The following is a 17,273-nucleotide window of genomic DNA, read 5'->3' as shown; positions in this document are numbered from 1 at the left end:
GACATTTTAATTAGAGCTAAGGATGTGTTTGGTTTAAAAAAAAGCATTTAATTTTCTTTAATAAGATGATTAAGTGACATTATGATTTGGGTTAAATTTTCCTGATATTTTAAAATAATAGTATGGAAAAGCAAGTTTCTACTGTTTTTGTGTTTTTTTAAAATCCTGAATAAGAAAGTATGTTCTGATTGTTCTTCCTAACACTTTTACTCCACATATGTTTCCCCTTATAGCCCTCAACATCTCCATGTTCCCACACCCACTGGGCTCCTCTTTGGCTTTGTGTTCCTCAGCCTCTCAGCACCACTCCGTATTGCTGATCCTTCCTTTCTTGGCATCATGATGCACTCTTTCCTGGTTTATCTCTATTTTAATGGTCATTCCTCTTAGTCTTCTTTGGTCACATCTCCATTCATCATTTAAACGTTTGGTTCTTGGCCCCTTCTCTATGTACATAGAAATTCTTAGATGATTCCCTCCAGGTCACTGCCTTGACCAGACTTCCAAGTTGATGTCTCTGCTCGTGGCTAATCCCTTGGTTTCAAACTTGTGTTGAGTTTCCTAAATGGATATCTCTTTTTAGCTATCTAATAGGCTTATCAGGCTTAACATGTCCATAGTGGAATTTTTTATCTAAATCTGCACTTATTACAGTTTTGTTCTCTCGGTAGGCTCTGTGGCGCAATGGATAGCGCATTGGACTTCTACAGTTTTGTTCTCTTAGTAAGTGGCAGCATCCTGCATAGAACTGCTCAAAGAAAATACCAGGGACTCATCCTTAAGATTTTCCTTTCCCTTTTCCTGTTTATCCCATCTACCAGAAAAACCTGTCAACTTACAACACATCAGTCAAATCCATCCATTTCTCTCCTTCCTTGCTACCCCTAATCCAAACAAGGAAATGAATTACAGAGGTAGTCTTCTAGCTTCTCAACTCTTATTTCCTCCAATCCATTATCCTGATGAATATTTTAGAAACACAGATTAGATTGCATCATGATAAAGTACTTTAAACCTTTGAATCACCTCCTCTCACACCTAGGGTAAATGCAGAGTTCATCCTTTCTGCCAGGCACTCACCATCACAACTAACAAGGCTCCATCTAAAAAGAGATGCATATGCATGAAGGGCACACTTTGTAAGGAAACATAATGCTGTGTCTGCCTTCTAAAAGCAAATGGGGCCTGCTTCATGGATCTGGAAATAAGTTTTCTACTTAGAGATGAAAAATTAGAACAGAATGTATTAAAGATAATAAAAGGTAATCTGCCAATATAGCAACCTTTTAAATTAATAAAAAATAAATTTAATTTAAATTAAATGATTATGAATGATTTTTACCGTATTTTTTTGGCGTATAACACGACCCCCTAATTTTACAGTTAAAAGATAGGTTTAGGCCTATATTCGCTGTATAAGACTACCCCCCACTTCCGAGGCAACACCAGTTCTTTTTTTAATAGACCGCCTCTTTAACTCAGCCAATCCAAGCAGGCTTTTTATGCATGCAAATTATACATGTTCTGTACCTGAAGCTACACTGTGTTCTAGTAAAAAGCCTGCTCAGATTGGCCAGAGTCAGAGAGGCGGTCTATTAAAAAAAGAACTGGTGTTGCCTCGGAAGTGGGGGGTAGTCTTATACAGCGAATATAGGCCTAAACCTATGTCTTAACTGTAAAATTAGGGGGTTGTCTTATACGCCGGGAAATATGGTATTTTCTTCTTTGTAGAAACATTTGGTAATGTTTATGCTCACAGAATGCACTCTTCCCACACATACATTCACAATTAGTATAGAACTGCCTCCTCAGAATGCTGAGAACTCCCAAGAGGGTCTACTTAGTAGAAAAAGGACTCTTATATTGATTTAATGAGCAGTGTGGTATTTTCCAACTATCAGTGAAGCACTTTTTTTTTTTCCCCTACAACTTGCATGTAGCATCTGTACTATTATTAATTTAATATTTATCTGATATTATTTCACTTGGTTCACTAGTTAGCCTTGTCTTAGACAGTAATAACTGTGAAATCACAGGGCTGGTATATTCATTTTAATTATTTTCTAATACACATTCAAATAAGCATATAACTATTAAAATAAAAATGTCCATTTAAAAGCCATCTTGAGATACAAGAAGATACAAACAGTATCTTAGGAAATTCAGAAGCACTATGCTGATTTAATGGAAAGAATCCTAGAACATAGTCCCTCTGACGCTTCTTCTTTAAGCTAACAGAAAAACTTTATGGCAGCATATTGACAATTCCATTTCAGAACTTGTGTATTTTGTCATGTGTAAAAATTCTGTCAGTCACACTCCGTACTACACTAGATGGAGTGCAGTCTGTTTGGAATGACTAGGAACAGAAGAGATTTGACCAGGGTAGTGGGCTGTTGGATGATGGGTATAGGAAGTAACAGAAGAGCAACTTACATTCGTTATCGGGTCATTTTCATTCTCCGTAACACATCCCTGAAGACTGAAGTTGAGAGCTTTACAAATGATCATGATTCTCTTGGCAGCTTTTTCTTCAAATGGTTTGATCACAGACTCGGGTTCCAAAAGATTCTTCCTCTGAAGTTTCAAGGTCTAGAAACATTTTGACAGTTTTACTCAGCAAAATTTTTTATCCATATACACACAAAAAAATATAAAAACCACAATTGTATGGATCAAGTTTCATGGGGGCTTAGGAAGAATTCCAACTTACTTCTATGTCTGGATCCATGGAGAAGAGGTTTAGCCTCTCCAGGTTTCGAGTGGCTTTGACGGTCTCTTCCGTTTCTGTGAGGTACTACAGAGAATACTGTGTTAGTTCTGATCTAAATAGCCAGATACTTTCAGCCCAGCCCCATCAAAATGGCAAGAAGTAGCTCCCTTCGTATTATCAGAGTTTTAATATCACCCATTGACACTTGGCAAGTCTTATAAAAACGTAATTTATTTTTTAAATTTTGTATTTCTTGAATTAACCTTAAAAAAATTTCCATGAAAGCATTAATTAATAAGCAACGCAAATTCATTTGCATGATAATGTGTCAGCTTTATTACTTTTGTGAAGTCTGGATGTAGACTGTTCTCTGAAGAATCTGTTTCCTCTGGTGTGCATTCACATGTGATAGAATTATCCAGCGAATCTTGAAAAGATACACAAAGACAGGTTATTAAATAACACTCATGAATCACACCTTTCTCTCTCCTGTGACATTTCAAAACTAGGTTAGACCCAAGAGCGATGAAAGATGGATGGAAGTGAACAGATGCCTTTACTGTATCTTGGTTCCAGTACTCCTTACTGTTAAAAAGACATTGGCTGGGAAACCAGACCTCCTCATGATCTTTTGGGAATGCTTTCCATGACACCATCCTGTGCCCATGCGAACTCTGAACCTTTACGTTCTACATTTATACTCGGTGCTGTCTTGACTTACTTCATGAATGCATACTCAAGTTTTCGTACATATATTTTTATTTTTGATAATTCTGACTCTTAGGCCATCAGTTTAAAACTCACATTCTAGCTTCTGTTAATACTAAATTCTCTATAACTCTTAAAACATTAACTTTCTAGTTGAATATTATTAAGTAAAACATGAATGTAAAATACCTGCTATGGTACACAGTAGGGGTGTTAAAAGCAACAATGATCTTTCTTCCTCATTCTCCCATGACTTGTTCACTTAAAAGCACATGATACTTAGGCTACTAGAACTTAAAGACACTTCGTTTTCTAATGGACCATGATGCAGTGCAAGATGCCTTAAAATAGTTTTCCTTTGGGAGGAGTGATTGACTCTAAAGGTGAACTTGTTTTCCATGTATTTATAGATCTGCTTTATCTACCCTTCATTTCATTCCTCCTCTCCTCTCTTTTTCTCCCTTCTCTTTGCCTGGAGTGAATTAGAATCTTCTGAGGGAATTAGGATGGGCAGAAAATTTTATTTTATTATAAAAAATCTCTAATAGTATGCCAAATTTATAGAACTTTCACATATACATAAGCAGATCTCAATATGGTTAAAAGCATACATTACACTCCTTTCAATTAAAAGGAAGCAATGCATATCTGCCTTCACAGAGTATACTGTTAATGAATTAAATTTAATGAAAAGCTATAAAGCACAGGGTGACATCTCATCTGGGTTCATTTTTTATTCTGATGACAAATGCTTCCCAACATCATTTGCTGGGCTTCAGCCTCAATCACTGTCTGTCAAGTCAAAATCGTACCTCTGTGGGGTGACACTCACTGTTCAGTACAAGTTAAGATTTAGGGGCAATTTCTTGGTGCTCAGGGATGGATGAGCTAGGCCTGCCAGCTACTACAGCTTCTAGGAGTTTAAATGACCCAAATGCACAGGTCACGCTTTGCAAAGGGTGGTGATGTGCTCTTACCCAGCCCCAGATCTGTGAGCTCTGCGCTCCTCCGACCCTGAAGGGGTCCCTCAGGGCTGATTTGCAGGATGCGGTTGAGGGTGTGGATCCATTCATCCATATCGGACTCCGTTTCAGCCGCCAGCACAAAATAGGTCAGGTCATTCATTTTTAATTCAAAGGCATGTTTTCTTAGTCTGTTATTCTTTGGTACAAAAAGAAGAAAAAAAAAAACCCCCAGCAGATTAATAAGTCTTAGAGAGTGGGAGACATATTTTATGGACTCTTGGGGGTTCCAAAAGTTTTCCATATAGGTAGGTAACATAAAGAAATCTTCCAAAATAGGACACACATTTAGATGGGTATGAATCAGTTTGTACTTCTGATACAGGTGTTCAACTTTTACTAACACTGTTCTAGAATCTTTAGAGTGCCCACACTATAATAAAGCAAAGCCTATATACTCAGGATAACCCAACTTTGTATAAGTAAAGCACAAACTGGAAAAGAACCAGAAGATGGGAGTATTACTATCTTATGAAATTGTAGAAAAATATCAAAGTATAAGTAATTTTATGGGAATAGAGTTGCTATTCTTGGTGGCAAGAAAAAGTAATTTTGAATATCCTCTCGGCAACGTCCTTTTTCTTTGGGATGCCTTCAGACACTATTCCAAAATAACTCATTCCTTTCCAATTCCACAACACAATTACAACTACAAACAGGACACTTACGAAATACTTGCCTATATACTAGGCACCGTGCTGAACATTTTACAGTCATTATCGTATTTAAATCTCCCAACAACCTTTTTGTGAAAAATCGTATTATTCCATTTAACACATGATGACATTGAGGCTTGGGCGGGTAAATTATAATGTGCTAGGAATCACCTGGGTAGCAAGTGGTAGAGAGGGGAAATAACCTCTTTAGACTTTAACACCTACTGAGATGACCCGGGTACAAAGAAGATGCTCAGTGAATGCTGTCCTCCTTCCTTGCTACCTTCCTGGCACAATCACCCACTAAGGGGTAGCTGTGGCCTTGAGGTAATAGATTTTCCATGTGCTGAGAATAGACAGTGAGACAACACAAATGCCTCAAGAAAAAGTAAAAGTTGGAAATTGAAGGCGAAAGAAGAATCAGTTTACAAGCTAAGTGTGATTCTCACTGTAAAATGTCACAGTTCAAATGCTATTTTCTACACTCTTCCAATGACAAGCTATTTGCTCCCGTCCATACTTTTGTACTATTGTCAAAAGTATCATTTCCTTGCCTTGCAATGGATCACTTGCAGGCTAGCTCCTTTATTCGTCCATGAGATTGATTCGAGAAGCTGGCTAACTGTCCTCGGTGGTCAGTGCAGTGATAACATTCACTCATAAAGCGGTGAATGTTGTGCTTGTATTTTGTGTCAGGAAGAAACAAAGTCTCTGCCCTGGCAGAACAGGGGGACAGGCCCTAACCAATTAAACACAGTGTGATATCGGAAGATGAATGTACTTACATGTTATATGAATATATTGAAGAAAAGGTAAAAAATCAAGGTATTAATATTCTTTTTGAGAGCAGAATTGCTTATTGGCATATGAGAATAATATAGCTGGTCTCATGAGAGCACAGGGCAGGATAGCTTTGGCAAGATAAAGTCCAGAGCTGCATTTGGAAAAAGTTATTTTGGCTGCAATGTAAACAGAATGAGGAGTCACCAGCAAGACAGTGGCCTCAAACCGCTGTGTGCAAAGCCAACATCTAGGCAGCTTCTTTAAGAATGCAAGTTCTGACGAAACCCATTTGGCTCAGTGGATAAGTGTGTTGGCCTGTGGACTGTGGACTGAAAGATCCCAGGTTCGATTCCGGTCAAGGGCATGTACCTTTGTTGCGGGCACATCCCCAGTAAGGGGTGCCTACCCAAAAGGCAGCTGATCGATGTTTCTCTCTCATCGATGTTTCTAACTTTCTATCCCTTTCCCTTCCTCTCTATAAAAAAAAAAAAATCAATAAAATATTTTAAAAAAAGAAAAGAATGCAAGTTCTTAGAAGCCGCACTCCCCTTAGGGGGAGTGGGCAGACTCCCTCCATACACCCTCACACAAGCTTCCTGGGCTTCTGTCCAAGGAGGTCCATTGAACCTCCTGTGACCTCAGTGACACAGAGTGCCTAAGGACAAAGGCAAGTTGGCTGATAGCACATATAAAAAAGAGAGACAGGTTTCTTAAAAAAAAAAAAAAAAAAAAAAAAAAAAAAAAAAAAGAAGAGAAATAGACAGGAAGGGTGAAAAACTAGAAGTGCCCAGAGTTCAGGACCTCGCTTGGGTAGGATATTGCTAATTATTTGACAATTGCAAATGCAAGCCAATCTCGGTGCTGTCTTGAAAACAAACAAGTTAAAGAGTCTCCTTGACTAATCAGATGTTGTAAATCATGAGAACTGGGAGATTCAGCTATGCAAACTGCTAATATTGGGTCCAAGTTAAAAGTGGATCAAGCTGCAGCATGCTTTCCAATGCTGATGCTAAGAAACCAATAAAAATTGTAGAAAGAAAACATTATGAAATACTTAAATTTTTTTGATTTCTTAAATTGCACTCTGCACATCAAATAAATTTATTATTGTTGCCAAGTTTAACAATATTATTGCAAATATTTTTTTAAACTTTGAAGAAATTATAACAAGCCCTTGGTTCTCACAAAGAGGTGTTTATAAATAAAATAAATATCCTATTTACAACTGCTCAGAAACCAAATTATTATTTTTTTAAATTTGGAGAGAAATAGAACCGCTTTCAGCATTGAGAGGTTTATGTCAGAGAGGACTAAGATGTCTAAAGTGGTTTTCCATCTCATTCTCCAAAATAATGGCATATCAACTTGCAAAAAAGAAAGGACAGAAATAGAAAATCAATGGAACATTTTAATAATCTTGAAATGCAATAGTTAAGTCATTAAAATGGTATTCAAAAAGTAATCTTATTCTTTTCACTCCCCCATGTTCCCCTGTTTCCATGAAATCAGTGTTCTTTGTGTCCACTGCAACTAGTTTGTTCATCCAAGCTCACCACAGCCCACCTACAGGCTTCATAAACAATAGGAAACTGAATATGGTCTGCTGTGTTTAATGAGTTGTAGCAAACTGGTCTGTTTCTACAAAGTTCATCTGGAAAAGTTTTAAAATAGTACTCCAAGGACACCACTAAAGCCAACGGAGGACTGAATGACGAATAAAGAAGTTACCCAAACAAAATATTCCATCACACCAGTAATGGTGCTAGCATCTTTTACCGAATTTTTCAGAAGCAAAAGAAGAGTTTTAAAAGAAAACACACAACATCAACTCCAGGTTACTGGTGTTTCTGGCTACCAACTGTGCAATTCTGTCCATTTTCTATATGTTTATTTTTCATTTATAAATAATATTAGGTACCTTCTATGTGCCAAGTACATAGCATTAAAAAACACATGTAAAGTGCTTGCCCTCCTTGAACTTACATTCCAGTGTAATGGAGTGTCAATAAACAAGTAAAAAGAACTATCACATATATACTATATATAATATAATATAATGCAATTTATCAACATCAGAGATAAACAGAATTTCATTCTTGCATGTATTATCAGAACCTAATGTTTGAAATTAGTCATTTATGCTTATTTTCACATATTATCTTTCTTTTTTTCTTTTTTTTCCTGTTCATCCTCCCACAGGCTGGAAGCTCTTTGAAGTCAGAAGCCACATCTAATAATCTAATTCATATTTGGCTTTCCCACAATGCTTTGCATATAGAAAGCATTTCAATATATATTTGCTGAAGTAAATCCTACATCTAAAATGCACTGTTTAGAATTGCATATATACACATCTTTGTAGTGTTTCCTGTGCCCATGTGGCTTACATAGGATACATGTATGTGTGTACGTATGTAGGTATGTCCACTTCATGTATAATAACCAAAGCATTTTCTTGGGCATCTTTCTGTAATTTTGGACATTCCTGTGCCTCAGATCTAATTTTGTCATTTATTAGCTCTGTGACTTGGAAAGGCATTTTCTCTCTCTGAGGTGTTTTTTTGTTTGTTTATCTTTTAATCCTCACTCAAGGACATTTTTTCCCATTGATTCTTAGAGAGAGTGGGAGAAGGAAAGATAGAGATAAACACAGATGTGAGAGACACATCAATTGTTTGCCTCCTGAATGTCCCCAACCAGGGCCAGAAGCTGCAAATGATACATGCCCTTCACCAGAATTGAACCTGGGACATTTCACTCCATAAGCTGATGCTCTATCCACTGAATCAAACAAGCTAGGTCTTTTTTTTTTTAAACACACTGAGACAATAATAATATGAAATTTGAGGTAAGATTGCTAAAACACTTGATTGCTTCAATTTTTATGTAAGAGGGATTAAGGATAGCTATTTAATCAGAGTAGAAAGAATACATGTCTTAAAAGTAAGAGGTCCAAATGGGTCTGTGGAATTATCTGCTGCCCTTTGCCACAGTGGTTTGTGCCAAATTGAATATTAAGGACAATAATCTGAAGATCAAGAGGTTGCAGAAGAGCATTGTCTGTTAAAAGCACTATGGCTGTTTCTTAAATTAAGCTCTTGGGAATCAATGTAATCCTTATCTTTGAAGAACACCTCCTCTTAGACAGAAGATGATGTACATGCACATTATACATTTACTATCTCACATCTAATAATAAAGATAATATTCATGAAGTGTATCTTTTGAGCTATATGATTTACATGTTATCTTATAAAATTCCTTAGTTCAGTGGTTCTCTAATGCAGCTACACAGGTAGCCATTTTCCTCAAATATAAAAGACTTGCTCTTGTCTCAGGACCTTTGTACGTGCTGCCCTGCTCACTTTTGAGTCTCCAGATCAAATACTGTCCCTTAAAACATACTTTTCCCACTTCTGTAAAATTAATAATCCTTTCCAATGTCATCATTTATCTCTCTCCCATCAGTATCCCTGTTTATTTTCTTTGTTCCAGATTTCACCAACTGATTCTATTGTTTATTTATTTCTTTGCCTATTTTCTGTTTTTTTCTTACTTTATTGAAAGTAAGTTTTGTGAAAGCAGGAATCAAGATTGTCTTGTTCTCCACTGACTCCCTAGGGTCTAGAACAATTCTTGGCTTATCTCAGATACTCCATAAATATTTGTAGAAAAAAATAACGAATGACTGCATGAACATAACATTTGATTAAAAAAACAAAACCAAAAAAACCCAAGAGAGAAAAAAGATTCCTACTCACCTGCACCACTCCTGTACAGGAATCCAAAAAGATGCACCCTTTGGGCTCTTTGGATATTTTTTCATCTTTGTAAAAATTCATTATGTAGGAGCTATCGGGTAACTGAGTCAGCTGAAAGTAGCGCTTTTTGAATGACTAAATAATGGAAAAGATACAAGAAAGTAGTTGAGGTTGCAGTGTGCTCTTACTCACAGAAACTAGCATTTTTTTTTATTCCTACAGGAGTGTGACACTTGTGGGGTGCTGTTTGAGGGAAGAGCACACTCCTTTCTCATAAATAGAATATGACGCAGAACATAAACTCAGGTCAAATGGCTCTCCTCTGTGCCCTGACCGAAGGAGGGGTGTCAGGAAGGGTGGCAGACACAAAGATGTGCCCTGATGTCTCCTTACCCGCACAGTAATGGTATTGTTCACGGTGCTGTTGAAATTCCCCTTGTAGAGCCAGCCAGACTTGAAAACTCCAGTTCCTCCCGCTCCCCCACCGCCCTTGGAAGACGAGTGGGAGGTGGTATCCTGCACAAAAGCATCATTAGCATGACTGCAGTCTTTTGTGAATCCCAGATCTTCGGCAAGGCACTTGCACTTAAAAATGAGCCTCCTTTTCAAACTCTCTTTGACTCATCTCAAATAATCATGTTCCATTTCAAAACTAACGTGACTCATTTTGACTAAAAGCCCTCATACAAACAGTTACTGCAGCTTGATGAAAGACTATTCAGAACATGGAACACTCAAGCGAAAGACAGGCACTAATTATCCTCATGTTTTAAACATTTCACTATCAACAATTTACTTACTTCATCCTTATCAGCATCTTCATGGTCAACCTCAAAGGAATGTGAAGGAAGTTTCTCTGGCTTGTACTCTGCTCTAATATTAAAACAAAAATAAAGGTTCTGATTTGTCTTTTGAGACATGGTTTTCATTTTCAGCTGTTTCCTGGGTAACAACTAATGCATTTTTAATAAAATAATGTTACCTTGTGAGGATCCCATTTTCTTTGGAGGTTTTAACCTTCCCCTCCACCTGGACATCTTTTTTTTTTTTTTTTTTAAATATATTTTATTGATTTTTTTTTACAGAGAGGAAGAGAGCGGGATTGAGAGTTAGAAAATTGATGAGAGAGAATCGTCGATCAGCTGCCTCTTGCACACCCCCTACTGGGGATGTGCCCGCAACCAAGGTATATGCTTGACTGGAATCGAACCTGGGACCTTTCAGTCTGCAGGCTGACACTCTATCCACTGAGCCAAATCGGTTTCGGCTCCACCTGGACATCGTAATCCAGCAAATAAATCTCTATTTTAATCCATAGAGTTAATATTTATGCAGATTTACACACAAAATGGGACAAAAGTGAGCAGGACAATTTTTAGGTTTGATGATTTATTAGTATATTTTTCTCTTTCACATGTTGACATTTTCATTATCTTTCTGCTTCACCTTTTTATGACATTCCTAAGGGTAGAGGAGGTCATTTTATGAACTGTGTTCCAGAAAATAAGCATGTGCTCTGGCCACTAGGCTGTGCTGCTCCCTAACCATGGTCTCCCCCAAAGTCTGCACTCCTTGGCAATTGTGCTCACTTTGTGATTTCCCATGGTAGCATAGAAACATCTGTGTCATAGGACACTGACAGCTCAAGGGAGCAAGAACGTATACCTGGCTATATACTCGGAAATATAAGTCAGAAATAAGTTTTCCTTGGCTTGATTCTGTCTCATACCTCATGGCTGAATGGAACTGGATATTATCATTCAAGGTTCAGATCTTTCTTGATACCTAGCTAGACATTTTTACATGTCGGATTCGCATGGCATATTTGTGTGTGTGTTTTTTTAAGATGATGTATACTGTGTATAAGCAACCTCACAATATGATTATTGAGAGGAAAAAGCCCAGTGGCACATTCAATATTCCCATCACAAAGAGTCTTCTATGTTGAAGGTATTCCTGAAAGCATCACTCAGCCAACTCCAACTCCATTAGTCCCTAACAATATTCTTGCTGACCTTATGTTCATAGGAAAAAAAGTGCAGACCTATGTAGTCAATTTAGATCCTATTGTGGGGGCGGGTGAATATCTTTTCATTTAATTCTGAGTTTGCTTGATCAAATTCAATGGGAATGCAGAGCTGCCTTCATTCTTGGAGGTTATTCTTTGCCACTAACTGATCCAGTACCCAGATAATACCTGCTACACAGAAGTCCCCCCAATAATATACACCAGAAAACAAATCCCCAAACTGAGGAAGTATGCATTCCAAGGAAGCAGAGAGTAGATAATTACGCATACATACAAAAGATAATTTCCCTGGATGAAAATGGTTGTGAACATTTTAAAGAAGGGCGGAGAAAAGACTGACCCACGTAGTGGTGGGGTGGCAGAGACCAGATTTAGACAGGGTGGTCACGGATGGCCATTTAAGTTGAGACTCAGCAGAAGCTGGCTGTGTGATGTTCTGGGGGAGGTCATTCTGGCATAGTGAATGGAGACAGTACTGGTCCCAGGGAGGAACCAAGTTGGAGTGCCCAGGAGTGGGAGGCCGGGGCTAGAGCACAGTCGGGGAAGGAGAGCAGTAAGAGGTGAGAGCCGCCATGTTAGAAAAGGCATGGGGGCTATCGAGGGCTCCTCTTTCCCAGTCATTCAGTTCCCACTGCTCCGCATGGCACAACCCTCCTTGCCTTTAAGTAGCTATGTCACCACTCAGTCGCTCATGCCTGCAGGGCCATTAAGCAAAGACTGTTCACCCTTTCATAGACCATGGAAAGATAAGCTCCTCTGTTCCTGAGTTTAACATTCTTCCCCCGGCAGCACCGTGTGGTCTCTGAGTCTTTGGGACCCAGAAGTAAAAGACTCAATAGGGACACCCTGATGTTGGAACCCAACATTAGCTATTATTTCTAGGCAGTCTCATGGCTCACTTCTACCCCCAAATCAGTCCCATTGCCCACACAAGGACTGGGGATGCCTGAGAGCTTCCTTGGTTATGATTGTGATGTTTGGGGTGAGTTACTAACTCTCTCAATGCCCCACTTTCCTTTATACAGCAGGGATAACAGTTCCTATTCTGTGGGATTATGCGTGCTAAATGAGATAACATGCATACGGCACCTAGCACATTCTGATTCATTGTTGACACTCGGAAAACATTCTTTTTATTTTTTCAAAAAGAATCTATTCTAATCCAGACACTCAAATTGGTTACATTTTATTTGATATTCAGTCACAAAATACATTCCATAAAATGTTCTTCTTTATATCAAATCAGATGTAGTAAAAACTTGGATATGTCATATATCTTTGTGTTTTACCCCATGGATAAATATGATCAGTGGCATCATATATATTTTCTAAGTTGAGGTATAATTGATAAATAATATATTCGTTTCAGGTGTATTATATAATGATTTGTATATACAGCAAAAATTATCATCTCGGTAAGTTTGGTTAATGTCTATCACCATACATAGATTTTTTTTTCCTTTTGATGAGGATCTTTAATATCTACTCTCGGTAACTTTCAAATATACAATACTGTATTACTGACTATAGTCACCATCCTGTACTTTACAGCCCCATGACATTTATTTTATAACTGGAAGTCTGTACCTTTGATCCTCTTCAACTGTTTGCCTTCCTCCCACCTCCTGCCTCTGATAACCATCAATCTGTTGTTCTCTGTATCTATGAGCTTGTTTTTTCTTTTTTGTTTGTTTTCAAATTCCTGATATAAGTGAGATCATATGGTATTTGTCCTTCTCTAACTTATTACATTGCATATAATTCTTTTGAGGACCATCTATGTTATTGGAAATGGCAAGATTTCAATTTTTTTTTTTATGATGGAACAGTATTTCATTTACCCATCAATAGACAGATTGTTTTTATATCTTGGCTATTGTAAATAGCACTGCAGTGAACATGGGAATTATATAACTTTTCAAACTGGTGTTTTCATTTTCTTCAGATAAATACCCAGAAGTGAAATTGCTGGATTATTTTTTAATTTTTTGAGGAACCTCCATATTGGTTTCCATAGTGAGTTAGTGACTGCATCAATTTACTTTTCCATCAACAATACACCAGGGTTCTCTTTTCTCCACATCCTCACTAACACTTATAACACTTGTTATTTCTTGTCTTTTTTTATAATAGCCATCCTAACAGGTGTGAGTAGACAGCTAATTGTGGTTTTGATTTTTACTTTCCATTGTCATGTCCCTGTTGGCTATCTATATGTCTTCTTCTTCAAAAAATGTCTATTCAGAGCCTCTTTCCATTTTTAATTAGATTGTTTTTTGTTTTGTTTTGTTGATTTTGCTATTGAGTTGTATGAGTCCTTTGTGTATTTTGGATATTAACTCCTTATCAGATATATGGTTTGTAAATATTTTCTTCTATTCAATAGATTACCTTTGCATTTTGTTGATAGTTTTCTTTGCAGTGCAGAAGCTTTGTATTTTGGTGTAGTCCCACTTTGTATTTTTGCCTTTGGTGTCCGTGTCAAAAAACATCCATTGGCAACAATAATGTTAAGGATCTTATCCTCTCTGCTTTCTTCTAGGAGCTTTATGGCTTCAGGTCTTACATTCAAGTCTTTGACTCATTTCGAGTTAATTTTTGTGCATGGTGTAAGACAGCAGTCTAGTTTCGCTCTTGCGCATGTGTTGTCTAGTTTTCTAGAGTTGCTCCTTTCCTCATTGAATATATATTGTTGGCTCCATTGGCATCATACATTTTTATGTCATTTTGGAACCACAAATTCAGTGATTTTTTTTTTTTTATTCCTAATGTGTGAAGGTCTTACATTTCACATTCCTCCAGTATCTTCTTATAAACAGACACTTAAAAAAAAAAAGTGGGGTTCTTAGGCCTTAATAATAATACAATTTTAAATTTAAAGAATAAAAATGAAGGAGATAAACACACCTATTTTTTCACTGAATTGCAATTTTTCATTTTGTAACCTCAGCAATCCATAAAAAGAAATGATCAATTTTAATTGTTAGCAGACATAGGAGAATTCTCCTAATATAGGAGGTATAAAAATGATTTACTTCTAATAGCCTCAGAAGGCCCAAGTAAAGTATCTGTTCCCACTACTGACCTAAATACATGTAGTCTTCAGTGGGGAATGCTTAGCTTTGTAAAATAAGTTTAAAAACAGTTTTGCTAATCAGTGTTACAGTCTTCATTATTTCAGGGGATATCTGAGTATTATATTTCTGGATTATAGTCTAAAATTTCTGATTTTCATTTTGAATATATATATATATATATATATATATAAAATTTTAAAAATTTAAACTTCCTTACTTTATGGCAGTCTTATTCTTCCCCATTTATGGTATCAACTTCTACTTCCTTTAGTTAAAGTAAAAAAATTCTCAACAGTGTTTTGGTTCCTATTGCATTTCTTCTCTCAAGATTTTTCTTTAATCTCTATGGGCATTCCAATTCAACCAGACTTTGTATTTACTGAACGTGCTTACTCTATTGTTTTAATAGAGGAAAAATACCACCAATCTTTTCTTTCTTTTATTTTATTAAATTTATTGGGGTGACATTGGTTAATATAATTATATAGGTATGTTGCCAGTGGAAATTGGGTTCTTCCATGAGATCTGGAGGAAAGCATTCCAAGGACCCACTCAAGGGAGATTGTGGTGTGGCAAGCTAGCTAACTGTACTAACAGTTTCAGGGGTACAATTCTATATACATCATCTGTATATTGCATTGTGTGTTCATCACACAAGTCAAGTCTCCTTCCATCACCAACTACCCCCCTTTACCATCTTCTACCTCTTCCCATCCCCTTTCCCTCTGATAATTACTATAATGTTCTCTGTTTTTATGAGTTGTTGTTTTTTTCTTAATCCCTCCACCTTTTCACCAAGCCTCCCAAACCCCTTCCTCTCTGACAGCTGTTTTTATGGCATCACAAATATAAGAAAAGAAAAACAATGTTTGGGGATAAAGTCACTAAAAATTTCCACAGATCTAAAGACAGTGGTGTCATTTATTTGAAAGGCTGGCTAAACACTGTTCACTTCACTTCATATGCAGTGTTCTCAGAGCTTGGGCACAACCTCCAAGTTGTAACCACTTCTCCGAACTATTTTGCAAAAGAGGAAGTCTTGATGTGAGAAAAAATACTTTGCTTTTCAATTGCATCTATAAAACTGGTGTGCTAACAACCAGGCGTTCTGAATTACTCACGCATACCTAACTGTGTGATGGGACCTTAATAAACAGTTGCAGAAGGTTATCTATTAAGAGTTAACTGACTCTAATGAAATGCCCAGAGATTTGTAAAAGTTAATGTTCACTGTGTTTTGTTGTTGTTGTTTTTGTTTTTGTTTTAAACAAAACAAAACACAAAACATCTGCTGCTTTGGAGGAACATTGGGTCTTCATAGTAATGCAACTCCAAAAGAAATGATCTTCTCCCCACTCCCCCACCCTCTGTCTCACCCCTCTCTTTTTCCTACTCTTATCACTGCGATCCCTTTTTCCAGAGAGTAGAACAAGTAATCTTTCGAAGAGGTAAAACAGATCATGTCACAGTCCTGGTTAAAAATGTCACGGGCTTCTGTTGCAATGAGAGTAAAATCCAAGCTCCTTTCCAGGATCCACAAGGTCTCCTGCCCAGGTTTCTAGTTTCATTTCAGAGTTTCTCTACTCTCTTTCCAACCTCAGCTCCTGCCTCCCTGACTATCTTTCTGCTCAAGTGACTATGCTTGTTCCTACCTCAGGACCTTTGTCCACCCTGTTCCCTCTGGGAATCTTTTCCCAACATCACAGTGCTGGTAGTGACTGCTACTTCAGATCTGAGCTCAAATTGTATGACTCTTCCTCCCAATTCTGCATTTTGAAGTTGGGATTACTTTCAAGTATCCAAATCTGGAAAAGATGTTTTTTGGGGCAAGGGAAATCTTGGGAAATGGTACCTAAGTCTGAGCAATGTATCCATGAAAAAGTTAGATACCATGTGTATCATCTCAATATTTCACTTGAGGAAAGTGTTAATAAAAATATCTATGAAAGAGAAACACCACATGACCTCACTCATTTATGGATAATAAAGAACATTATAAACCGATGAACCAAAAGATAGATATAGAAACAGTAAAGCAACAAGCAGACTGTCAAATTACAGCGGGGAGGGTAGGGAGATCTGGGGGAGATAGGAGATCAACTGAAGGACTTGTATACATGCATATAAGTACAACCAATGGACACAAAACTCTGGGGAGGAAGGGTATGTATGGGAGAGGGGTAATGGTAAAATATGTACACAGATAATAATTTAATAAAAAAACTAAAAAAAAAACCCCAAAAACAACAAAAACCCTGAAACATTAAAAAACAAAACAAAACAAAAACATATCTATGAATTATCTCAAGTGTTTTTCTGGGTTATTTGCATCATTTTAATTTGATGAACCAATGCATTGAAAGATTTCATTTTATTTAAACTCCTTACATTTTAGCAACCCCAAACCCATTTAGGAATCCTGTTTTTTGAAATTTGCCATTCACTCTATTTACTTATCTGATAAGTAATTACTGCACACCTAATATGTGCTATGCATTCTCCTAGGCCTGCAGGGGGTTCTGCA

The 17,273-nt window shown here is 37.2% G+C and overlaps 1 protein-coding gene across 8 annotated transcripts in view; it reads right to left on the bottom strand.

Moving 5' to 3' along the window:
• Positions 1–17,273, bottom strand: part of DOCK10 (dedicator of cytokinesis 10) — a 208,063-nt gene that overhangs the window by 79,205 nt on the left and 111,585 nt on the right. For all 8 annotated transcript variants that reach the window (XM_084891376.1, XM_084891377.1, XM_084891380.1 and 5 more), the window contains exons 5-11: positions 10,444–10,516; positions 10,037–10,159; positions 9,644–9,778; positions 4,399–4,582; positions 3,055–3,140; positions 2,714–2,797; positions 2,437–2,592 (exon numbers count right to left, since the gene is read on the bottom strand). In XM_084891376.1, coding sequence (XP_084747502.1) covers positions 2,437–2,592; positions 2,714–2,797; positions 3,055–3,140; positions 4,399–4,582; positions 9,644–9,778; positions 10,037–10,159; positions 10,444–10,516 — 841 coding nt within the window. The remainder of the gene's footprint in view (positions 1–2,436; positions 2,593–2,713; positions 2,798–3,054; positions 3,141–4,398; positions 4,583–9,643; positions 9,779–10,036; positions 10,160–10,443; positions 10,517–17,273) is intronic.

The sequence above is a fragment of the Pipistrellus hanaki genome (genome assembly GCF_964339955.1).
Source record: "Pipistrellus hanaki genome assembly, chromosome: 8".
Taxonomy (NCBI): Eukaryota; Metazoa; Chordata; class Mammalia; order Chiroptera; family Vespertilionidae; genus Pipistrellus; species Pipistrellus hanaki.
This window is presented reverse-complemented; position numbering and strand designations above follow the sequence as displayed.